General features: G+C 37.1%; 1 protein-coding gene across 1 annotated transcript; it reads left to right on the forward strand.

Moving 5' to 3' along the window:
- Positions 1 to 18,598: 18,598 nt before the first annotated feature.
- irx3b (iroquois homeobox 3b) lies at positions 18,599 to 20,611 on the forward strand. Its single transcript, XM_079450075.1, has 2 exons — positions 18,599 to 18,899; positions 19,578 to 20,611. Exons 1-2 carry the CDS (start codon positions 18,720 to 18,722, stop codon positions 20,469 to 20,471), a joined length of 1,074 nt encoding a protein of 357 aa, XP_079306201.1. The 5' UTR covers positions 18,599 to 18,719; the 3' UTR covers positions 20,472 to 20,611.
- The last annotated feature ends 5,913 nt before the right edge of the window (positions 20,612 to 26,524 follow it).

The raw sequence follows: 26,524 nt of genomic DNA on the forward strand, positions 1-26,524 counted from the left end.
TAGACAAAGGGACACCTCATAAAGATATAGGAGGGCACACTAACACATACACATAAATACTTGTATATGGTATACTAGATTCTCCATACTACGTAAACTGTATATCGATATTTTACAAATAATATGTTTCTTTCCTGTGTCCTATGGTGTGAAAGCTAAAATTGAGATAAGATAACAATGGAGAATATATCTCACTATTTTATATTATAAATATAATAATCTAATATAATATATTACTAACAGTTCGTTTTTTATTGTTGCTGTCACGTTGTAGGACACATGGTAGGGTTTATTTGTCAACCACACATATGGACAGGATGTTATTGTTTGATAATTATTATCAAATCATCCCCCTTCATTTTTCCTGGTGTCACACACCTTTTTTTGTCCTCTGAATGATTTTGTGCTAGCGTCCAATTTCACGTCGGCGTCACCAAGAGTCTGTTTTTATCACAAAATCCTCTGCGGAGCCAAAGGAACAGCAACAATGGAGTCATCCAGGTTAACTTTTCTTTTGTGTTGCCGTCTGTGAAGCACAACACAATACATGACTATATATCAGGGCTTAACCTGTCAGGGCCCTCCTTCTGTCCCCGTGACACGAAAAGATGGATCACCCCAGCCCCGGAGAAAAGATCTGCCGCTGCTCAATGGCAGCTGGATTGTTTTACAGGACAATTAGGCCTGGCTTTTGTTTGGATAATTACAGTGGATGTGAAGCAGCCCAGCCCCCTTCGGGTCATGAGGACAACCTTGACACAGTCATTACAGGAACGCCCAGTGTGTCATCAGTTGTTTAGCTGAAGCACTACAAGACTTTTGACATGTCACATGGAACAGTACTATGTGAGAGCGAAGAAAACGTTTCCATGCATTTCACCCCAATCCCCTCAAATAATGAATAAATAAATGTTTATAGAAGGGCCATACTTTTAGAATAGTGACACTGTTTTCAGTACAATTACAGCTCTTGTTATTGCTCTAATACAATTAATAAATCAATTTAATTTTAATATTTTAGTTGATCTACATCTGCATGAATTACAGCAACACTGAGATAAAAGTTTTCCAAATGTTGAATGTTTATTTTGAGATAAACAACCAGATAATCTCCACTAGAGTCCCAAATAATAATCCTTCATTATCTCCCTTAAAGTTCAGAATATATCGTGACTGTTTTTATTATTTCTAAGCAATTGCAAAATAAGAACTTCAAAAAAACACCACAGTTGGCCTATTAAGCTATGAAAGCGCAACATCTGAAAAATAAAACAATCCTCAGTTTTTTCCGATGATAATTCAGTTATAGACCAAATCGAAATTAATTTTCATCAAAAGGATGTCTCTACAGTTACCAGTAAAGTGTTGTTGATAGTAAAGCACAAACAAAGCATAAATATGCCTGTCAGACACACACACAAAGAGATAAAAGCAAAACTTTATCAATTCAGACAGTCATATTCTACCTGACTCATTCACTAACCGAGCACTCGTTCAAACAAACACAATCTTCTCGAGACCAACAGACATATCTCAAGTCATTTCTGTATATTTGAGCCAAGCCTTGTTTGGGTGGTGTGCCTAACTACACCAACAACATTTTCATTCATTTCCAAACACTGCCGTCGATAAGCGGTAATTGTTACTTTGATCTTTTATCTCAGACTCGAGCAGGTGTGTAAACATTGTTATTCCATTATAATGTAGATATTAGCGGTGCGAACATGTTTAATGATTGATTTGCGCTATGTAGTGAGGCTTAAGTACACTGACTCACAAAAGTAACCTAATACAACCGTGCTCAGTATTAACCTGCATATCGAATAAATCAGATACAAAGTGTAATTTGTATGTGGGAGTGTTGTCCTAGATTTGCAGGTGCGCTTTTGTTCAAGAACGCAGAAGAAAAGCAAACAAACTGTAATTAAAATCCAATTTTCACTATTGCGATTACATGCGGTTTCCGGGCATCATTACAGATGAACGCAGGAATGACTTTTGCCATCGCCTTAACTCTCACTATTAAACTTCAGCATGTAACTTGGCCCACACTTTGTACGACAGAAATGAACGATTGCTCAAATGATGAGGCTTGTAGGCGTACTATTACTTTTACATTTAGGCAGAAGCGACTTACATAGCATTATCCTATACATTTTACATAGGTATTGGCAATCCCCTGGGATCCAACCCACAACCTTGCGTTGTTAACGCAATGCTCTTACCACTGAGCTACAGGAATGCTTATTGCTTTTACTTTTCAAAGTTATAAGAATGATATTGTTGTAGTTGATGCTGGTATTCTCTTAAATTTAGAATTATACAACTTTTAAACTGGCCTTTACTGTTTTTCCTGGCAATTAATAAAACATGGAATAAATGCCACAGACTGACACTGACAAAGGAAAACAAATTCTATAGACTTGGAGAATGTTATGTTATAGGGTGGGATCTTTTAACATGGACCAGTTAGCGACTACCTAGAACACCTTAGCAATCGCATAGAAGCATGCTAATGTTAAAGGGGTCATGTGCCACGGCTTAAGCGGATATTATCGTTTGTGTTATATGTATTGCAATGTGTATAAATTATTTAAGGTTAAAAAATGCTGTATTTTCCACATACCTTGGATGTTCCAAAGATTGGCCAGTTAACCAGTGCGTAGTGATCGGTCGAATACTGCAAGCGTGTGACGGATATGTGACGCCTCTTACCATATTTGGAACATCAGATTCCAAAGCAATTGTACTGACAGGTGCCCATCTTACATGCGTATACATTTGGGCGGTCTTAGTCAAATCATACCACAAACTGATGTAGATCTGTGGGGGTGTGGATACACGAGGCCTTTCAGTCAGGTCTGGGTGAGCAATTTCTTTTAGATAGAATCCATCTTTTATTCTGATACTTACATTTTTGCAATTGTACGTGTCTAATACATGCAGGGGCAACTTTTAACACACCAAAGACACAGAAAAACACGTATTTGCACCCAATAAACTATAGCAACTTCCTGGCGACCGCTCAAAACATTCTAGCACATAAAAGGACAACGTTCAGAATGTCAGTAGGCTACTCTTCCCATGCATACTTAATGTACTTTTCTATTAAAATCTTGATAAGTCAAAGCTTAATGGTGATTAGTCCCTCCGTCTTTATCAGAGTCATGAATCAGATCCTCAAATAATAAAACTTCACATGATAGCACTGTTTTTGATTAATGTGTTTTGATGAAGCGATATCTACCTCAATCCGTTTCATTGATTTTCTCAAAGAGGTGAGTGACATGTAGCGAGCGAGGAGAAAGAAAAGAGATACTGGCCATGTCAGTCTACAAAGGTAAAAACAAGAGCTGTTATACCGTGATTAATAGGTAATTTTGGGCGTAGGGGCAGAGGTCAGCCCTTAACCACCACAGCTAGCTTTTCTAACCCACCAGGTGCTGGACCTATTGGAGCTAGATCAGGAGAATTGTATTATTAAAAAAATGAAACAACGTAAAGTAGATGGAATTGTAAATAATTTTACCACTTTGCTGGGAACAGAAGATCAGAATAATCGCTTAAAATATGGCTGAACTTTCAATCTATCTCTGAGGAATGACATTCTTGTTTTTTCACAGCTCAAAGGCAATGCACAAGCTCGAGCCAACAAACATGCTCGAACACATTCGATTCATGTTGATTGTTGTGTAGTTATGTAGTTGCAACCCTGTTGTATCAATTACACCCATGTTAAACGACTTGTTTCGCTCGGCAAATGTTTGTTTTAGAGCCATTGCAGATGTGGGAGTGAATTTGATGATAAGCAACAGAATGCCTCACAGGCTGCCGTGGAGAGAGATCATGTTCTCCTGGAAACAAGCACACAATGAAAGGAAAGAACAAGGAAAGGCGGAGACAAATGGAGCAAGACACAAACAACAAAACAACAAAGCATGGATGTATAAGTATCACCATGGAAAACCATGTTTTGGGAATCTTTGATACTAATATCAGAGTATTCTAGATTTGTTGTAAAACATAGTTATTTGCCTGGCATTTTATAGATTCCATTACATGTAAATGTGATGATTGAGGTTTTTAGCTAATGTACGTGGGCTTTGCGCTCATCTTTATGATAATGTACTCTTAAAAGAATGACTGTAACTAAAACTAAAGAATATTGGCTCTGTTTCAATAGGAAATCTGACAACAAAATAGATTTGTTTCTGTGATGCAAAGAGGTGTTAGGTATGTTCACCTACATGGTTTAATTTGAAATTTCTCCTTATTTTAAAGTACTACATCACCAATCATGGCACTGATTTTTTTTGTGATTGAAAAATCTCAGGTCGGTTTTGCTGCAAACAAACCAGTCCATCATTACAAATACTGCTTATAAAACTATTCAAAGATATTCTCACTCTCTTGAAAAAAGTAAAGTGTTTTTCTTCATCACAATTCATTATATCAATGACTGCTAAATGAAGATCTGACTTGCATTCATTACATTCATTCACGCTTTGACAATGGCCTTCTGAGAAAAGTGCCCATGTCTTTTTTCATTCACAGATCACTCCCTTCAAACCCTAAACAGCTTTACAACCTTTAATGATCATCAATTACAGGCCCATTTTGCCTATCAAGTAGCTCTTAGCCACAAAGCAGACTAAAAATTAACTCTATTGAGCAAGCCCTGGTGTAATTGGCTACCTGAATGCCCTGGCACAAAAGGCTAGCAGGGAATGCTATTTAGCTAAATGAGCTGAATACTGTTTATGGGCTCTTAAATACACTTCTCACTGGCAGCACAACAATGTGTTGACCTCTCAACTTTGGCATGACCTCTCCCGATCTGTGTCAACTTCAAACCCTCAGCATCCCCTCCCACAGCTGGGAGTTGTTATGGTAGCCAATAAAACGACAGACAGCCAATGGAAGCCCAGCCTACGGGCCCCTCATAGCAGTCTGTATGAAAACAGAGAATGGACCAGAGGCGTTAACTCATTAACGGCCTTTGTTGTGCCAAAATGGGTATCATGCAGACTCTTACTGAATGGTAAATGGACTAATGGCCTGAAAAGCTACTTCAAAAGGTGTTACAAACCAGATGAATGCATCTTTCCATTTCAGAGACATAATTTAAATGGAGGAGTTGCTCTCAGAATGTCTTTCAAAACGTTTAATATGATAATTCTCTCCCTCTAAAAATAATAAATGCAGAATGTACGGGACCTGAAAGAGTCTTGCTTTTGACTTTTAGTCTAAAATGACCAACTGTCTCAATGGAGAAAGAATGGTGATGGCCATGTTTCTCAAGCCAGGAGTCTGAATGGTTTCTTTGATGCAAAGTCTTTGCGAACCTCTTCTCAGACACTTCACAGAATGAATCATTTTAGTAAGGCTTTCGTAGTATTCAAATATTTTCAAGATATGTCTTCATTGACGCTTGTTTCCTTCATTTACCATACCATTCAAAATATCAACAGATGTTGACCCATATGGATGTAAAAAACGCCATTTGTACCCACAGCTGAATAGTAGAGCTGAATTAGTCACAGTCAACTCTGTAGCTCTTCTGTAGTCATTAGGCTAATGGTAGTAGCAGATGATGTCGGGGAGGTGGAAGGACAGCATATAGGTTGGAGAGAAGCGTGAAGACCTTTTCTGACCCTCTGTGGGTGGGTATCAGACACTGGAGCAAGACACCTCTTCAGAAACATCCAAATGAGGACCCTGAGGGTGTTTGTGTCTGCTTCTTGTACCCAACACAGGGGGTCTTGGCCTACTTGTGTAGGACTCAACATTGGGTTTAGTCATTTCTGGGGACCAATAATGGAAGGTAGATAGAGTGGGGGTACCAACTGGTCTCTCAACCAATTCGAGTGCATGAACTTTAACCCAAGTGGTTGGACGGTCCGATCCAGTTGTTGCATCGATGTAAAGCCCCCTGCTGCTTTTGGAATGATTTGTTTTGTACAAAACAATTGATGGGACCACTGAGAATGACCGTTGGTATGGGCTAGTTTGTGTACGTGTGTGAATCTGGACAAATATATGTTGTGTAGAAAGGGCTTTCTTTTTGAAGATCTATGTAAGGAAGGCTCAGCTGTCACATGTTGAGACATCGTGTAGCGCTGGGCTGTGCCCATCTCGGCTGGAGCTTTGATGAATGGATCAGCTTGCTGATTTTGCCTGAGGTCAAATGTAGAGTGATTAGTACAGCACAGCTGAGAACTGCCTGCACACTGTGACTCTAACTCTTTGTGTTCGGAAGCAATGCGGCAAAGCACAGTGCCAGGAAACTCTTTCATTGGAAACAAATTCAAGCCTATACCACAGACAGTGTGGGTAATTACAGGATGTATGAAATTAAGTATGATAGTCGTGAAATTTCGCCATAGGCTCACAGGAGAGCACCTTGATTTAATCCCGCCCCTCTGCAGTCACGCCTCTCCGTCTTCATAATCTCCTACTCGTCCATGCCGCCATGCTGTTCTGAGCCCTAGGCCGAGGCCTGCCGCTGCGTTCCCTCCCCGTTGTTGTCTTTTTAGGGGGCAACAAAAGAGCCTTTCCTCTAATCACAAGCCTCCCACTTCAATTTGAGCACCCTGGGTAGCAGGCCATTGATACACAGTGAGTGTGGGCACCTGTGCTCCAAACGCAATTTTGGCGCTGCGCCGCTGGCGAGAATGGGCCGATTCAAAGGACGCATCAGCGAGTCTCAGTCTCCCCCGCCATGCCCACGCTGACCTGAGGAGGTGGTTTGAACAACAGAAAGGAACTCAGTTGATAAGGGATGAGGTATCACTGTCATAGCGGCTCTTTAGCTTAAGGGCAAAAACACAAAGCCGACATCTAACTAATCAGTTTTAATTTGTCCAACCTGGGACCGCTGAGGGTTAGACAGATTCCTACTGGAGTGATACAGAAGGGGGAAGGACACATTTGTGTGCGGTGTTACCAAGCATATGAATAAAATCCTGTCCTGTGACAAAAAACGAAAATGAAGTCACTGGAGATGAATTAACAACATTTGTTTTTTAAGTGGGGAGTTTTTGATCAGTCTGGATTATCTCCATTAAACTGTAGTGTTATACATATTTAGTGTTAAAATGCTTCTCCTTTTCCAGATTGATATGCAAAGAGCAACTACAGGTATTAGAATACATACCATTAGTATGTTAATTTCTTTAAAAATGGCGCTGACAACATTGCTTTGACTGTTTTAACATCAAAACCAGCCTGACACATTGGTTACATATGGACGATTATTTTATTGCTCTGAGCTTGCTCTTTCATATTTCAGGACATTTGATGGAGTTATCAGTTTTATTTAACTCGGTTGTCTCTCCTAAAATTGCTTTGGAGATATAACAGCAGAAACAAATGAGACAATTGTTTATGTACATGAATCGTATGTTTAAAATGAATGACGGTTCATTTGTAATGTAGCAAGAGGTAAAAAAATCTTACTGTTAATGTTTTTTGGTCTGTTTGTGCAATAAACAGAACAATGCAAAACAATTAAGTGTCAGTGATCTGAAATAACGTGCTTTGGCATGAACGCAGAAAATGAAAAATCCATCATTTGCATCCGATTCACCACAGTTGGAATATTGAAATTTGATCTGAGTGGAAATATGTCAAGCAGATTTACACAGTAACAGTGACAGACTTTGCCATGGACACAAAGTCCGCCGCTGTCTGCCATCTTTCATATCCAACACAATAAAACTGCAACAGCAAATCCTCACTGGATATAATAAACTGTTGAACTGAAAACTGAGAGTTTTTGCGAGGTTAGTAGAGAGATGGGCCAGGGAAATGGCCAGGATGATGTGATTGTGGCATTTCATGTCCCACCTCCTTATAGACGCTCATCTTCCTGTATGCGTTCAATACCAGCTTGATATAAAAATATTTGAAAGTTTCTGATATTCTAGATGGCAAAGTATACCTTGAGCTTAACCAATGGGGGGGCACTTCAGGAGGTCATACAACAGACGTTCATTTGATGATTAGCTATCTGAGACTCCTTCTGGAGCCGTAATGAAGGAGTTGAACCAACGCCTTTGACGATTTTACGTCTTCTAGACCAAGAGGGGCGGTTAAGATCCAGTCACATGGGCCTCAGGTGTGGGGTACTGCTCAGGTTTGGGTTACCGCACCACTGCTGAAGTTCATCTGAACTGCAGGAGGCCAAAACTAAATCTCCTTTGAATTCAATTATGTCTTTGTGTTTTTGAAACGGTAGCTAAGCACAGTCAATATATTCACCCAAATTCTGTGGGAGGGTGGACTATTTTATGACTGTGGTTTCATGATGCAAAATTTTTAACCAAATTTCAGTGCTGGTTAAGCAAAGTGATTCCTGTTATATTGAGATTTTGCTGTTGGATCTAAACCCGGCAGAAGTGTGATGGTGGTACACACCTCACTGTTTGACTGCTCTTTAGACTGCCACCGCCAAAAGGATCTTCCTCCACCCTCTCCCTCTGTTAATGGGATTAGACCGCCTTGACTCCCAACAGGCACTGATCCTCACATTTGGCCCAACAATTGAAGGTGCTGCTAGAAATAGACCTTTCACACTGACTGGAGATTCATCCAGCAGTCACAGTTCAGAAGTAGTCCAATTCCACAGAAATGTAACATATATTAGATTTTATGTTCATAACAGAAAAGGATCAAAAGTCAGGAAAACAGTACATTTACATTTAGTCATTTAGCAGACGCTTTTATCCAAAGCGATTTATAAAGTAACAGGGAGTATTATGTGGAGTATCTATGACCGCAAATGTTGTAGCGAAAGTCGTCGCGTTGGAATTGTAAGTTCTGCATTCTTTTTTTTTGAAGCAGTTTTGAGCTTCAAAGATTTTCTTGCATTACATTTGACTTTGTTGATAGAACTGTTTTGTTTTCTAAAAAAGTCCAAAAATTTACACAACGTAAAGAAAGAACACCAAAGTGTATGGTTAAAAAGTTATACGGGATAAGACTGCTGTATTTGAAAAGGCCTAGAAATTCCAAGGTGATGAAGTGAGCAGAACTTATAGACAGTAATCTTATGTGTTACACATTCAAGGAGAATAAGCAATGTTTTTCAAAATTGTTTAAATTCAAAGTGAATCTGAGAGCTGTTTCTTGATTGATTTGCCTTCAACGTAATACGTAGACACGTCAGTCAATTAGATAAGGGAAGTGTCTTTGTGATGATTTAAAAACACTGTTGACCACTATAACACATTTCTGTGACCGACTGCTCATCTAACTAGCTGTTACTCCTCACGCCCAAGTTCTTCTTCATTCTACAAATTATCTTTATTCAGCTATAAACTACTTATCGGTTAAATCCATATATAAGGAATGGTTAAAGGGATTTCCGTTGGAATGAAATGACTGCATTCATTAAATAAATCCATAATTAAGTGCTTCGATTAATGGTGGACCATCGATAACAGTGTTTCCTTTATCCTCTTCTAGATTTTGTAGTTCTTCGAAGATGTTTTAACCTCCATCATGATTTTCCGCTCAGCATAAAATGAAGAGGTTTTACACTGATTTGCTCTGCACAAAACACTTCAAAGCAAATAACCAGACACATTTTTTATCTGCGTAATAAATATTCACAACAAATGTTCTAAACCGGCGCACATAATCATATCACATATCACAAACCGAAAGATGTGCTTTAAAATTGATGTCAGAATGTCATAAAGATGAGTTACAGGTAACATGAAAACAGAGCTGATGCATTCCCAGCTTATCAACTACAACTGCAGAATGATATAATAGATGTGTACAAATCCTCTATTCATAGCCAACCACCTTTACGTAAGACGATGACCTCATTTTACGGACTACTGATTAAACAATCCAGTTTACAAAAGACACACATCAAATTACAAAGATCGACCGCAGATTCGGAGTCCCCTCCGGCTGACCGTCTCCATAAAAATGAGACCCCAGTTGGCACCGGCTCACCCTTATCTGCAGCGCACCAAATTACCATCCCACTGCCGGCTGTTTAAGCAATGATACATTAACGCTGCACTAGAAAAGAGAGCGCGGACTGCAAGCCCTGAGCGCAGATCCCTCGCAACCCAAATCACCACCATGCATTCAAGAGGCAGGTTGTCATAATGGATCTGAGCCTGGCTGCTAATGGTTATTTAATATGGCCATCTCCGCGTTCGCTCCTTCTGCATACTGAGCGCACGGCGAAGGCCCTAAACCCTCTTCAACACTTATTCAAGATGACAGGAAAAATGAAAGCGTTTGTCCTCTCAATGGAAAAGTAATCACAGCTACATTATCCCTCAGCTCGGCGCTATCATGCTAACGCAGGGGACAAATGTCACCAAGATGTATTTAAACACTGATGGAGCGCTGCTGTGTGATTCACGCCATGAAGCTGATTAATAAGAATAAATAAATATAAAATCCTCAATTTGTATGTAAATGCGCTGTGGAAGGGGCAGGCGAATCCATATCAGTTGCTTGCGATAGCCGCATCTAGAGACCAATCGTCATGAAGTGAAGTGTAAAGTGGTAATTATGGACATTTACAGGGATGCGTCCATCCTGCATGTCTTATAGAGATGGTTAGCTAGACTCTAGACTCTGCATGACTGGGGCCTTGTTAGCATACAAACAGAAATCGGCTAATCGGCTCATATCTGTGAGGAGACAGTGCAATTGCTCTTTACAAAACCTAGTAAACTGCCTTGCTGTCTACTGTCCACATAGTCAGCTGCCTTCAAAGGGACAATTTGATTTATACAGGATTTTAAAACATATTGAGCAGAAGAATGGACATAAACTAAGGGAGATGCTTTAACTTTTACCGTGACTCAATGCCTTATCCCTTATGTTACAAGACAGTCCAATCTGATTTGTAATGTTCCATGTCGTGAAAGCAAGAGATTTAATAGAGTTTGATGTTAGCATATATTGCTAAGCTAACAATGCAAGACAAAAATTGTGTGATATGTTCATTTTCACTGAGATTGTATTCTGTGTTTGCTTTGAGAATCATATGCTAATTTAGAAAGTGGCTCCCTACTATTTGTTAGCCTGTCTTTGATGCATTTTATTGCTGTTATTGGATTATAAAGCTGTGTAGTTCAAGGTTTTGAAAGCACTTTTTGGACCACCACAGCGTTTTTGTTATTTTCTGACGTGTTTATGGACAGAGGGCTGGTTAGCATGTTAAAACTCGCTTGTTAGGGGGAAAGGTTCGGAAGGCCACAACTGAGCTGTCCGTTGATGCCCTTTTGACACATTTGAATGGAGGGCAGAGCTTTAAACACATAAGGGTTCCCTCACAAAGACCAATTTTATGGTAGAAAGCGAGAAAAAAAAGGTTTGGCTTTTGAATTTGTGAGCATAATGGTTTTGGACAAAACTCATTCAGGTATGTTTATCTGTGGCTTCTCTGTAAATAAGAGCGCTTTGTGTTAAATTGGATTTCGCAGATGACACCGCCGGGCAGAATGCATCCGCTCAAGTGCAGCTCTCATGAGAAACTTATCAAGATCGCCCGCATCACACCCATAAACACCCTCATGCAGAGTATCAGCGTTAAATAAAACCAGCATTTAAATATTAATAGTGGTGGATTGTTGGGTAGTGAGGCTGATCTGAAGAGTGCTACGCGAATGAATATTAATCATTATTGAGGCGGAATTGTGCGCTCACACTTATTCATATTCTAATGTATTTATGCTAATCATTTCTCTTCGATGTGTATGCGTTTATGAGACTTCGAGGGAAGATGTATAGTCTATATTGGAATAAAATGGAAAATTCTTGACTTTTGAAACATAATTTAACATTTAAACGAGATTTAGCAAACCGTGGTTCGTGATGTATGCTTGTTTGATATTATTATATATTACATTTCAAATAATAGATGTGCCATTCAGGGAACGAAATATGCCTCAATGATGAGTTCAATAGAACTTAAGCTCTGTCAACAGTATTTGGCACCTAATGTTGAATACGGCCGAAAATAATTTTCAACTCATTCCTAGGTTTGTAAAAATAGAAATCATGTTTACAGTAATGTACATAACATCCAACTACACTTATATTCTGTTAATTATTCAGTTAAAAGACAGTTGTCCAAATCATCCCTTTTCAAGTATAGGACTACCTTCACAAATGTTGTCAGGGCACACATACAGTATTATATCCAACCTTTTAGTATCTTTACAATGTATTTGTGGTATATTAGTAAACGATTAGTATGTGCATAACCTGGGTATGAGCCATTACTAATTGTTAAGATATAGAAAATATTTTTCTAGCACAATCAACTTATGAATTAACTTCTGTGTCACAGGCATCACTTTCTTCAGGCCAACTGGTGGTTTTGCGTGTACTGCGTAAAGCTTACCTGGTTTATAAAAATGATAATGTTAGCCATAGACTTTGCGAAGATGAGGTATGTACATAGGATTTAGTTTATTCTGGTAAAATGTTTTGTTCCACAGCCTTCCACCGAGTTAAAATGATTCTTGCCATGCCATGCTTCCTCCAGAGTTGAACTTGTTTAAAACCTAAATAAAAAGCAATTGTAAAACACAAAAAACAGCGTTTATAGGTTAAATGATCTGTTGAGACAATTCTGGCCAACGTAACCTGCCCCGAGGAGGCCTTACAATCAGTCTAGAAGTCAAGATGACTTAACTGGAAAACCTTATTTGATGAAGTCTCGCTCAATCCTATCAAAGTGGTTTGCTCTGATATTTTCCCACGAACTAACGGATGGCCAACGCTGATAGCAGCCAATCCATTACTGTCAGCCGTGGGGCGAGAGTCATTAATTACTTTACTCTCTCTCGATCATCGCCACACACACAGGAAGCCCAGGTGTGAGGGACAGTGCTGATTATGATTGTAAAGATTGCAAGAGATTAATCTTCCCCTCGTAAAAATAGCGGACCACAGAGGTCCTTTCATTTCAGATTGTAATCATTCTCTTAAAATAATAATTGCCTTTTCCTGCCCGGCATGTTTTACATTACAATGCGTGTTTGGTGTCTATTGAAGGGGGTTGTCGTATTGTGCCGGGTTCTTTGAAAGGGCTGAACTTGTGTGGCAGTCGGCGGCGATTAGTGATTGTAATGTTTTAATATTCAGATGACATTATAGTTAGGGGTTACTATTGGAGTATGCACTATGAATTTGTTCAACCTCCAATGCTAAATATAGGCACGACGCATACTTTATTTTGAAAGAAGATGTTTCAAGCTTGAGTTCATTTGTTGTGCAATTTGTACCAAAAACAAACCACAAAACACAAACTACGAAAAATGCTTCTAATTTCATACTAGTTTGCACTTTTTTGTGGAAAAAGTGTAGCCATTTTCTGTCCATTGATTATTATTGGGAAAAACATGCCTTTACAACAGTAACCATGTTTTTGGGGTTTAACTGTAGTAAATAAATTATATATGTTCATAGAGAGTATAATTTGTATCTGTGCAACCAAAAAACCTTCTCTGCATTAAACAAAAACTTTGCCTAAATCATGCTGCATTTCAAAGAGAGAAGTGCTATTGCCGCTATTTTTAAACCGGAGAACAAAAATGTTACTGTGTCTACACTGTAAACAATTTCCCTGTATTTTTACAGTAAGTTACTGGCAGCATGGTTGCCAGCAAGTTACTGTTTATCAATAACAATTTCCAGTATTGTTATAGATTTTACGGTACACAATATATTACTGTATTTACTGTATTTTAACTGTATATTTGTACTGCATTTTATTATGCTGTATTTTACTGTAATACCTATATTGAAACATTACTGCTAATTATTACTTATTGCAATAATAACACATAATATGAAATATTATATGTGGTTAAGTATATAAATCTATAGTTATCAATATTGTAAAACTACTATACTTCAGAATTACATTATTACTCAAAGGCAATCCAAGCAATGTTTGTATCAAAAATATTTTTATGAAATCATTTCTTTGAAGCGTAGTGGAGAAACTGCATAAATTGCAGTCGTAGCTGGACAGCTTAAACCTGGGAAGACTTGCCTGGGAACATTACAGATGACCCAATCCAGCTAAACAAGCAATGGTGAGACTGTAACACAAAAAGATACGTATAACATCAGTAACACTTTACTATAAGGTTTTATTTAACATTTTGTTAATGCTTTAGCTAATATGAATTTACAAAGTACGATATTTTTTACTTAATAATATTTTTTAAGATTAGTTAATACATATTCATTGTGCATAAACAGAGTTGAAATTATTTAAAAATGTATGTGCATATGTTGAAATGTATTAAGATGAATAATGTTAACAAATGGAACATTATTGTGAGTGTTACTGAAAATACATACATATATCCAAACAGTATTTTGGACATTTTTTATATTTAAAAGGAGATGCAACTAATATATTTAAACACAAACAGTAATTTATCCAATAACAAATACATACATTTTAACTTGCTTACCTTTGTAAACACACTTCAAACAATTCGACAGAATATAAATTTACCAAAACCCTCATTTGGTTAAAATAATCCTGTGTTCATTGATTAAGATGTGAAAGTGGGTTTAAGCAGCAGATATACACATAACTCTATAGGTTTCATTTTTTAGTGGGATTGCAATTTTCTTTGGCAAATGAATGCACTACGAACTGCAGTATTTTACTGTAATGTAGAAATTCGGCACTATACTGTGCATTTTTACAGTAATGTGCTGCTAAATCTATGTCAACCTCTATCAGTGTAATCAGTAAGCAACTAGTAACCACATACTGTAGCAACATGCTAACAACCCTATAGCAACCGAACGGCAACACCCTGGCAACCAACAACACCATAGCATCACGGACATGGCTATTACACAGGTCAGCGCCACTAACATTCATGAAAATAGAAAAATAAAAGATAATATTCCCATGCCTTTGTTTTAAAAAATCCTTTTTAGGTAAATACTGACTTTAACAGCACTCTGTAAGATTTGTCTGCTTGCCAGAGCACATCTCACTAGTGTCTTAAAATGACACATGCTGACTAACTAATTTACTCAGACATGCACACACACGCATAGTCACTCAAACTGTCAATAAACAAGACGCTGTAAACATAAAAAACTATACATTTACTGTAAATACTATGAAAGTTAATGCCACTTTGAAATCTATTACTCAGGAAGGAATTATTCCCCTTTGGACATTTATTTTGCTATGCAAGCTGTTCCTAAGGGAGATCCGACAAGGGGTCATTTTTGAATATGAAACAGAAACGGGGAGGGGGGGCTGTCATTGAGTGACACATAAAACCTCTGAATGCTAAACTCTATTCTTTCATATTGGCACTGGACTGTGGCTGGTTGTCAGTTTTATAAACTGTCAGTGAATTGTAGACCACACAGATGTCATCATTCACAGTTTTTGACAGTTGCTAAGACACCACATCAGAAATGTGGACCCTTTTCCCTTAACACATAACTTCACGTTTCTCTTGCAGAAGTAAAAATCAAATCAACTCTCAAAATGATGTTTTTGCATGGAAACGCAAAAAGATTTCATGATTCACTCAATATAAAACACTTCTGTCTTGTGTTCTTTTCATGTGCACAGCTTTAATTCCCTTTATTGATGTCCAAGTTATGTATATTAGGTACAATGTGTAACCAAAGTATTAACGTCGCTTATGTAAATTATTTGGATGGAATAACAGAGTCAATTGCCCACTCAGTCTAATGCTGGGTTCACACCAAACGCGAACAATCGCCTTCCACGATCTTTATTACTCGCGGTTCGTTATTTTCGGGTGAGTGACGCGATCTGACAAATATAATTTGCCGGAGACGAGATTGACGCGCGTTTCGTGGCACTGGTCTACTTTCAGAAAGTGATTTTCTATCGCAGTATGATGAAGATGCTTTTATCTAATTTCATTATTTTGAAGATAATTTGAAAAATATATTTTGGAATATATGGCTCATTTGTCCATTAGTAGTCCAAGAGTTCCCCTGCTTGTTTTCAAGCTATGGTAATTTTTTTAAAGCCATCAATGTCAAGAAGGTAAAGTCGTACAACAAAAAACCAGGCAATTGATAATGAAAAGCCCTAACATAGATATTGTCTGTGTTTAAGCTCGTGTCAAAGTCTCTGAGCCACCACTGTGCCAAAGAAGAAAGGGTAAAAAAACCTTGTCTCCATTTAAGTGTGATCCAGAGAGCTTACAACTGTAATTAAATCATTAAATTCTTGTCCATGCTTGACAGAGCAGAGAGAAATTAACTTCCCCACCAACCTCATTTTCTATTTGAACATGAAATAATGATTTTCTGCCAGTCTAATTACAGAGGCAACATCTGATCTGTGCGCCATCCGATGGGGATTAACTCCAGCACAGGCATTAGAGCTCATTACCAGCCTGAGTGCAGAAATATTACATCTTGTAATTGGATGGAGAGATTTATACACTGATCTGGGGCCAGTTTTCGGAAGATTGTAATTACAAGCTTCATTGGTCAGCTACTTATCTAAACTTCGCAGGAAAACAAACCGTGCAAGAGTGCATCACATTAACCCGTGACCCTTACGCAGACGCCAAACGCTTCTGTTCGAATGAAGGGGAGGTGGGTTTTCTCCGTATCTATTACTTAAGAATAACTGGCTGTGAGCTCATCCGTTTGACTGCCATAAGGAAATTGTTCTCCGGACTAAATGGGAAAGAAGAATATTGATTCCGAAAGATTCCAACCCTTTGTGGCTACGATAGAGCAGGTGTAAAAAGGAGCATGTGATGATGTTCACATAATTTGCAGACACTATTTCTGTTTGGTTTTCTTTAGCACTTCGCCCACTGAGTCCAGCGTGCAAATCAATGCTAATGAGTTAGAGCACTGCATCTGATCTCGCTCTATAAACACTTTAGTCTTTAGAAGTCCTACCGTCATATTGTTTATATTTCAGATCGCAGTGATCAATGATGAGGGTCAGTCATATGAGTCAGTAAAGCCACAGAAGATGTTTTGCTTCATCTGAACATGTACAGTATTTGTTTTTTGAGTTATGGGGACGTTCATAAAAAAGTTTATTCTGGGATTATTTACGTATCCTCGTGTTGTTCCAGACCTTTTGCTGTGTGCTTATATATTTTTCATTGAATCAAACAAAAGAATATCTCTCAGGCTTATCTCCAAAAAAGGTACTAAATGTATCATAAATGTGTAAAGTCTAAAGTTAGTGATTTTAGATATTTGAGGTACAGCCAGTTCCTCCCTTTACAGTGCTTGTCAGACATGTCATCGTATGGGCAGGTGTCCAAATATTCTACTAATAAATTATAATCTTGTGCTGCATAAAAAAATTGAATGTGGGTTTGAAATAACCTGATAGTGAGTAAACAATGACAGGTTTTTTTTTATTATATTCTTTTATTCAAAAAAAGGAAAAAAGTGAGTTAAAAACAGTTTTATATTCCGATATCAAACTATAAACGTTGCACATCTTCTGTTTTCTTTCCAGGCTTCTTATTAAGAAGGGACTATATTTGTATGCACACATTTTGTATTTTAGGAAGACCAATATTATTTAATCATCAAATCGATCCTTAATTAAAACAATTAAGCTTCAAACTTATTTTGTCATCATCACACATATATTCTTTAAGAGAGCTTTAGTAGAATCATCAATAGGTTAGCATTCATATTTTAATAGCATCCTACCTAATCTTATCATTAATGTATTTGTGCAAAATCGGTATGGGTCTATTATATTATTATTTTGAATTTTGTTTTGTACTGAGCTTTCACACTGAGAGGTTGACATCAGATGAACACTATAGGTCCTACTCTGACGTCATGACTGATTTGTTTTTAAAGACTGTAGAAATAAGCAATTAGAATTTATTTTCCCGTTTTTTGTTAAATGTATTTATAATTCTTATTCTGAGATCAACCAAACATCCAAGTCTTGCGTGTTATTTAGTTTGTGTTATTTTAAGCTCAATGGCAGTGGCTAGTAATAATATTAGGCTAAAGGCTTGATAAAAATCTTTTGAAAGCGTATTTGATTCATTAAAACTCTAAAACTAAAATCACATAATCCTCGCGGTGAAATAAGATTTGTGAAATGTTAATAATACGGTTAATAATACGGTTAATAATGCGATGTTTTGTGATGATAATAAATAATTTCTCTCCGGCATTCATTTCAAATGTGTGTCTTCAATAATCCATATAGCTATTTGCCAGAAAACTATAAGCACATTAAATAGGCTAGTTTATATTTTTTTCTGATTGTCAATATTCCTTTCTTGGGCTAAATATGTAGAATTCATCAAATTGATAGTTTATAATGTTTAAATCGCAAATATCAACCTAGGCTATATGTTGTGTTTGTTTAAATTGTGTTTATATAAACGCAATTTTATGAAAATAATTTAATATAATTCAAACATAATAGGAAACAAAGTCCCAGATTATCCGAAAACGACGGACACGTTGTGTGTGTGTGTGTGTGTGTAAGAGAGCGAGCGAGCGAGAGAGAGGGAGTTTAGGGGTGGGAGGGGCCTGTGAGACACTAGAAATGTCAATCACATTCGTGTTTTGAACAATCCCACTCAATGTGAGTCTGACCTCAGTGCACCTCAGACAGGCTTTGACTCTCCGTGAGTTTCCCACTCAATCCCGTGTGTCAGAGGCTCGATCGGTGGTTGCTGTTCATCGGTAGAGTCATGTATAAGTACATCAGACCGGTGCACGGGCCGGCCGGTGGTCGAGCCGGTGCGGATCTGAACGCGTCGGGCTCTCTCTCCAGTGTCCTCTCCAGTATGTATGGAACACCCTTCACCAATGTGCACGGATACAGCGCCTTCCTGCCCTACTCCAGCGACATCTCCATACTCAACCAACTGGTGAGTCAAACATTTACAATAACCGCAATTCCTTCATGTTTATAATTATGAATGTAATGAAGTGTAGATTATCAGGCACATTTTATAAAGCTGAATATAAGAATGCAACGGTATAATAAAAGATGTCTTTAAAATAAAAATGAACTTCTAGAAGCACAGAAAAAGAGGATTTGTGTGAGGAGTATTTCCTTCTTTTTCAGAAGCTTGTGTGTTCTGTTGCTTAAACAGATAAAAAATGTATGTTTTTGACCTATTCCCGTCCTTTTAAACCTGTTTAAATAAATACAACCGTTTTTTGATTTGCCTATCTTAACTTACAATGTAACCAACTTATCAATAATTTATTTCTAAGTTTATTTAGAAACACAAAGGTCAACTCTCAAGTGACTTTTTTTCACGAGAAGAGTGGACCTGTTAAAAATGTTCTGTTGGCCAAATGTGTTTCAGTGTTAAATACTTAATGGTCAGGTTTGATAAAAAAATACGTACATTTAATATGTCAACTTTAAGCACATTTTCACTTGATCAAATGCAGGAAAAAGCCATAAAACGTAAGCCTAATAATATTTGCTTATTCATCGCATTGATACTCATCTATCATTAAAATAATAAATGCAGAATTCTAAAAAAACAACAACAAAAAAACAATTGCTCATGCATATTTGTTTTTATTTGAAGGGCTCACAATACGAGTTCAAAGACAGCCCCGGTGTTCAGCATGCAGGGTTCCCTCACACAGCCTTCTATCCATACGGACATCAGTATCAGTTTGGAGATCCGTCCCGACCCAAGAATGCCACCCGTGAGAGTACCAGCACCCTGAAGGCCTGGCTCAGCGAGCACAGAAAGAATCCCTATCCTACGAAAGGCGAGAAGATCATGTTGGCCATTATTACAAAAATGACTCTGACTCAGGTGTCCACCTGGTTCGCCAACGCCCGGCGAAGACTGAAAAAGGAGAACAAAATGACCTGGGTTCCCAAAACACAAACGGATGAGGAAGGGAACGTGTACACGAGCGACAACGAGGATGGGGACAGGAAAGATGAGGATGAGGAAATAGACTTGGAGAACATCGACACAGAACATTTTGAAGACAAGCAGGATTGTGAATATGGGGATGATGAGAAATCAGTGTCTAAAGTGTCTGACCGGACTGATTTTGATACCTCTGAGGAATATGATGACAGAGAAGCTGAGAAGAGTTTTGTGAACAACATTATTAAAGAACAAATTCAGACAAACTCCCACGTGGCTGATGGAGACCAAATAAAAAAGAGTCCGGCAGCACAGCAGCCCTTAGACAATGGAAGTCCACCTCAAAAGCCCAAAATCTGGTCTTTGGCTGAAACTGCAACAACGCCGGACAGTCCCAAAAAGTCTTCTTGGATTCAGAGGAACTGTGATGCTCAGGCAGTCAAAAATCCTCTCCATGTTCAAAATTGGACCAAAATGGCTTTTTCTGCCCATCAGATGGCATTAACCAGCCATTACCTCGGACTTAAACACCAAACCAACTTACAAAACCACATACACATGAAGCATGGAGAGCAGAGGACTCACAACTTATGAATAAACCGGACATTTGGAGACTTTTGTTTTTAATATTTTGCTTCCTCACAGGAGATTTTTGAATTATCAGAGAAATATTACATTTCTACGTGATGCCCTGAATTTATAATAGATTAAAGCTGTCTATTAGCTCTTCAATTAATATGAGATTATATGATGTGTTTTATATTGCCGACTTGTTCACATGGACTACATTTCATTGTGTTTCATTTTTTAGACATTTTGTCTTCAGGTAACAAATAATCAAAATTATACGATGGTTTGATTCAGACTCTATTCATATATATATAAAAAACATGAATCGAAATATGTAATGTATGATATCAGTATGAGATACTTCACAGATGTGGGCTATATGGGATTTTAAAAGGATCTTGTCCTCTATGGTCTCACAGCCTTCTTAAAACACACACACACACACAGCTTTCTTCACATGAATTGAGATTTGTCTTATTGTAGCATATCCGTTTTAAGGATTCGCAATAAAGTCACACCAGAATTTATGTCTATGAATTTTGATGAATTCTCTATTGATGTTATTTCAGATGCCTGGATGTTTTGTTGCTTTCAAAAATCGTCACAATTTTGCATTAGCTTCATTTATATATGAGGAAAAATGAATATTTCAAATGATTTTGTAAATTAAATGAAAATGTACCGACTTGGAATAATATTGTACAAAGGCATATATTTTGATTATTAAACCAAAATCACATAATTGTCCTCTTTCTTTCTTTCTTTCTTTATTTCTTTGAAATATTTGCATTTAATCTTAAAAATACTTTATTTAATAATTAAAAAATACAAAACAGCTTTATTTATTTTTCTTCAAATGTTCATGTCTAATTTAACCTGCTGCATGTGGATATTAAGAACTGAAAATGCTTCAATTAACAGCTACAGTAGGCTATGGATATTGTATAGAGTCGTGCAGTTGTATAGTATTGTTTATCCCAGGCAAAAAAATGTTTGAATGAACGAGTTGTTATTAATATTTGTTCTTTAAAAAAACTGATGGCTCATATTTGACACGCTGTCATTCAAAGGAACTTCTTAGCGTTACAGCGCCCTCTGCAGGCACTGTGTGGCATATCAGAGACACATTTGGAGATCACAATTTTCCAAGTGAAATTTGCTTCGTTCAATTTGCTACATAATATTGTTATTTGTATTTAAATCGTTTGTATTGTTAATTTCTAATGGAACTTAAGAAATGCAAAGTGGCAGAAATGCACTTAGTACTTAACAACATTAACTTTTTTATTTTTATCAATCCATGTCTAGTCAAGATTTGAAATCATATATTCAATGACTTGTACAGCTTTACAGTGCAACTTGATTTTTATATAATAATCTCTAAAAACTCTTTTAACAAAACCAAATTTTTGGACAGATATAGGTTAATGATGTTATTTGACTATAGACCTACTATACAAGCAAGCTATGAAATGACCTTGGATGGAAAAGTGCTACGTAAAGGTTTGTGAAACGTTATTTTTATGAATCATCACACAAAAAAGAAAGTCATGGTTTGAGTTTGTAATAACATGAGTGTGAATCTTAATGCTGTTTTATTGCTTGTGTTTAGAGGACAGACTAGAGGGAGGGAAGTGATTTCATGCTTGCGTCTGACCGGCTATCAGAGGGAAACTCTTTCAGCGGGACACAATGGACCTTAGTCTGGATTGGGGAGAAAGAAGACAGACTGAGGTCCCTTTTATTCTTCCGCCACTGAGTTAAAAATTCCTCACCCTATTCCCACAGGGCCCTTTAAAAGAGTTACAGAACAATTATGGTTATAGATTGTTTCTTGAGTAAGCATTAAAGCCAATGAAGAGACAATTATCACTGCCCGCTCAGTCAAGTTTAGTATCTTTGTAAAGATTAGAATTTCTGCTTTCGGGATCATCTACTCTCCACACCGTCATTATAGTGGTAAACCAATAGAGAGCGTTAAATCTGTTTCTTCTTAGCAACGGCCTGCTACAGCACCTCTGATGGATAACTTTTCAGGGGATTTTCTCAATATTTAGATTCTTTTTGGTTCCAGATTTTCAAATAGTTGTATCTCGGCCAAATATTGTCCTGTCTTAACAAAAGATTTTTCAGCTTTCAGGTTGACCTCAAAAATTGACCTTAGTGACACATTTACGCATTTACACAAGTCTCCGTATTGAGGTCATTTCAACTATTTTTGGCCAGTTGTAAGTTGCTATAACTTATACAAAAATTAAATTGCAGATATCAAAGGTAAATATCAAATCATTTAATAAAGAACACATGTGCTTTTTTACATTTTATTTATAATGTCTTTACTAATACTGACGTTCTGCTGTTTTTGTCCAATACCTTGACCAATAATGTTTCCACACTTCCCATTGTTTAACTTACATCCCTCTTTCCCAACATAAAGACCATATGAGTGGATTTTGCTTCGCACAATAAAGGATGTTTAGATATTTTTACTGAAAGACTAATTTAGGTTATATTTTTCTGAAGGACATTTAAACAGGTGAGGCAATCCCATGAATGAGGGATCCAGGACTGTGTACTGTAATAGCGACATGTGTGTGCTTTTTGGACTTTTGGCCACTAACAATCTAGGCCAAACCACCATGGCCGCCACAGAGAAACACTTAAATCCATTCAGAGCACCTTAGCAACTGCATAGCAATGCCGAAACAAACACCTAAAATATAGAGATAAGTTTTATATCTAAAATACAAAGAACACGCATAAGATGAATGTATTATGATTCCATCTGCAGACATTTCACGTTTTGTAACCTTTGATCAGCCGATGGGACATGAACGCAGGACAGTACAGTAGCATAACCCTGAAAACAACTTCCCTAAATGTTCTCACTGCTCCACCACATCATCATTCTGCACTAAAATGTAGAGGCAGTGTGCGAACTAATAAGACACAACTTCACTTTTATTTGAGAAAATGTGCTGGCAGTCATCTAACAGGACTGCGTGAGTTTCAACATGATGTCTGTCGGCCACAGCTGTGGGACATGCGAGTGAATGAGTAATACTGTAATCCGTAAGGTCAATCTTCAAACACGTTTCTTTTATCATTCTTGTTTTGTGTAAGATAAGATCATGATCTTCATGTTTATTCCTATTTTATTTGTTCCATTCGTCCTTTTAACACAAAATAGTGTAAAAAGTTTGTTTTCAAATTTTAACATTTCATCTGTCTAATCAAGAAATATCACACTGTAAAAGAAATGGAAAAATGTATGTTAGAAATATACCATAGAATATTCGTTTTTGTCTTCAAAATTACAGGATAAAAGGATATATAATAACCTGTTGGACCAGTTTTTCTTGTAAATTTGCTGGCTTTTTTGTAATTGTACAGTTTTTGACTGTATTTTAAAAATAAACTGTAAAAAATGTAATCTTGTCAAAAGGAAAATGTCCCTGTAAAATTACTTGTTATTAATAAATTATTTTCCTTTACTTATAAATTGGTGGTAATTAAAAAAATATATAAACAAATCTGTAAAAATACACACTCAAATTCAGTTTTTTCCATTTTAGGTGGAAAATTCAATATGTAAAATTACGGGGGCCTTTGTAAGTGTAGATTTTATGGTTTTGTTCTCTAATAAATAAAAGTTGTTTAAACCCGTGGTTGGGTTTCTGGGCTTTTGGGGTTTCTAGTTAAAAACATATTTTTGGTTTGTCAGAATCACCAGAACCCACCTAAACATCCGTCCCACTTCTGACATCCTCGGCCTTCACAAAATACCCACACAAAACTCTCCATGGAAACTCCCATGACCTTGAGAAATGTGTGAGATCTAAGATCACTCTCTATGTAAATAATCAAACAACCAATATAGGACTTACTTACTGGGCCGTCGCCCCACAGGACCATGGGAAATCGCATGGCTAATATAATTTTACAGGTGGATTCACAAGGAGATTGGAATGTAATTACCAGTATTAAAACCTCGACCTCAATGAATTCCCTGGAGTCTCGCTCACCCTTTTTTCAGGATGGACTCTGTATTAGTTCAATTGAAAGAAAATATACAGTTGCTGAAATCTGGGGCTTTGGTATAAACATATCTAACACGGATGAGCAGATGATCATTTTTTGTAAATTAAGGAAAGCAAATATTGGATGGGATATTGGGTCAAATGGTTAAACCCACATCAAGAATAATTAAGTGGCTTGTAATCGTGTTTTCTGACAGTTATCCGCAGTGACATTGCTATTTCCAAGCGTTTCATGGCAAATATTTATCAGACAAGAATATTAAGTAGTCCCATGGGTTGCTTTTTATTCAGACTTTAGTAAAAATTTATTTTTTGTTTTGGAAATGGTATCCCATTTTTATTAGGACCCAAAAGTTATTTATAAAATTTTACAAGCCATAATAATGAATAATAAGTGGAATAAACATTTTAATACTCAAAACATAAATATGGACACAAACACCATTATGTCCAGTATTTTGTATTATATGTCCACCACAACAACATTTTGCTACTATAAAAGTTGAGGTAAACATTCTCTAATCATTTACTCACCCTCAAGTTGCTCCAACTCTGTATAACTTCCATTGTTCTGTTGAACACAAAGAAAGATTTGATATTCCAGAAATGTCAGTTGCTTTCTTTGTGTTTATCCAAACTATTTTCATTTACATTTATAGAGGTTTGGCACAACTTGGGGGGGGGAAGAGTAATTCATGACCAAATTTAATTTTTTAGAGTATCCCTTTAAGACGTGGTTGGAATGACATGAAAATCATTGTAAAAATCTTTGTGATGTTTTATAAAGCTGACAGAATACCCTTGATGCATGTTTGTGCACCATTGAATACCTTTAGCTGACAAATCTAAAGCTGATTCCCAGGGAAAACACAATAAAAAGTCACTTTGAATAAAACTATAGAGATAAACAAAGTATTATGCAGCTTGGGCGACCCTTTACAGTTACCCACAGTTGAGTTAGTTGAGATGTTTTGTGTTTGTGAGAGCAGAGGTAAATATAAAGTTCATAGACCTATTTGAGGAGTATGATCATTACAGATATCTGTAAAGTGATTTAAATCTTACGAAACCTGACGGTCGCTCCTCTCACATGCCTGTTTAAATAGCACCAAGATGAGAGAGCCATATCTTTCCCGATGACCCAGCACCCATGTCCTTTACTGGCCTTACGGTGAAGTGCAGTTGGCCTCTAGTGGTCACATTTGGCAGCTCGCACACACTCTCTAATGAAACACCAGCAGTGAAGAGTGCTGGTGAGCACAGCACTGATGTAAATGTACTCAAACACATGCACACACCTAATATACAGTAATCATTGCAAAATGACCATTATACAAATTGTCATTAACATTATGCCAAAACCAAACAAAGAAACTAATCGTCATTTCTGTAATACATTAATGAAATTATCCTGTCCACACAAAATTATTTACTTCATTTACCTAAAGTCAGGACATTAAATACTGCTAACTGGGTAAATAGTTTTAAACAATTCATTTTAAATTATGGGGTGAACATTAGTTTATAAGATGAGGTGAAAGAAAAAATACCTAAATATTTCTTAGGGTAGTTTTCATGGGATTAATCCTGATACCTCCGAGAAACACATTTTCCTCTTTTATTAGATATACAATATGCAGTAATACTTCTCTCCACAAAATTGTAACAGAGATATAGTTTGGTTTAGACATTGAATCTAAAGAATCTGTAAGACCTCACTGGTTCAAGATATCAGCTAAGTCAAGAGTTTGAGAGGTAGGTCAGGGCTGAAGACAGAGCCTTGCGGCACTCCAAAAGTCTATTTTGTAAAGGTACTTTGGAATGGAAAACTATCTGCCTTCATCTACAGAGAGAGACTTGATGTGCCCTCTTAGAGCCAAGTTTCCACTCTTAACACACCTGATTGCACTGTCTTGGGGAATTTTACTCACAAACATATGGACATATAAAAACAATGAACAATTTTCTGAGAAAAACTCACTGTTGAGCAAAAAGGTTTAAGCATTTTCTTGTGTCAGCTTGAGTCGAATGTGTATT

Source organism: Barbatula barbatula (genome assembly GCF_947034865.1).
Source record: "Barbatula barbatula genome assembly, chromosome: 25".
Lineage (NCBI taxonomy): Eukaryota > Metazoa > Chordata > Actinopteri > Cypriniformes > Nemacheilidae > Barbatula > Barbatula barbatula.

Coding starts and splice junctions, on each gene's coding strand:
- irx3b (XM_079450075.1), top strand. CDS start 18,720: ATGTATAAGTACATCAGACCGGTGCACGGGCCGGCCGGTGGTCGAGCC. Junction 18,900..19,577: donor TCTCCATACTCAACCAACTG/GTGAGTCAAACA, acceptor TTTTATTTGAAG/GGCTCACAATACGAGTTCAA.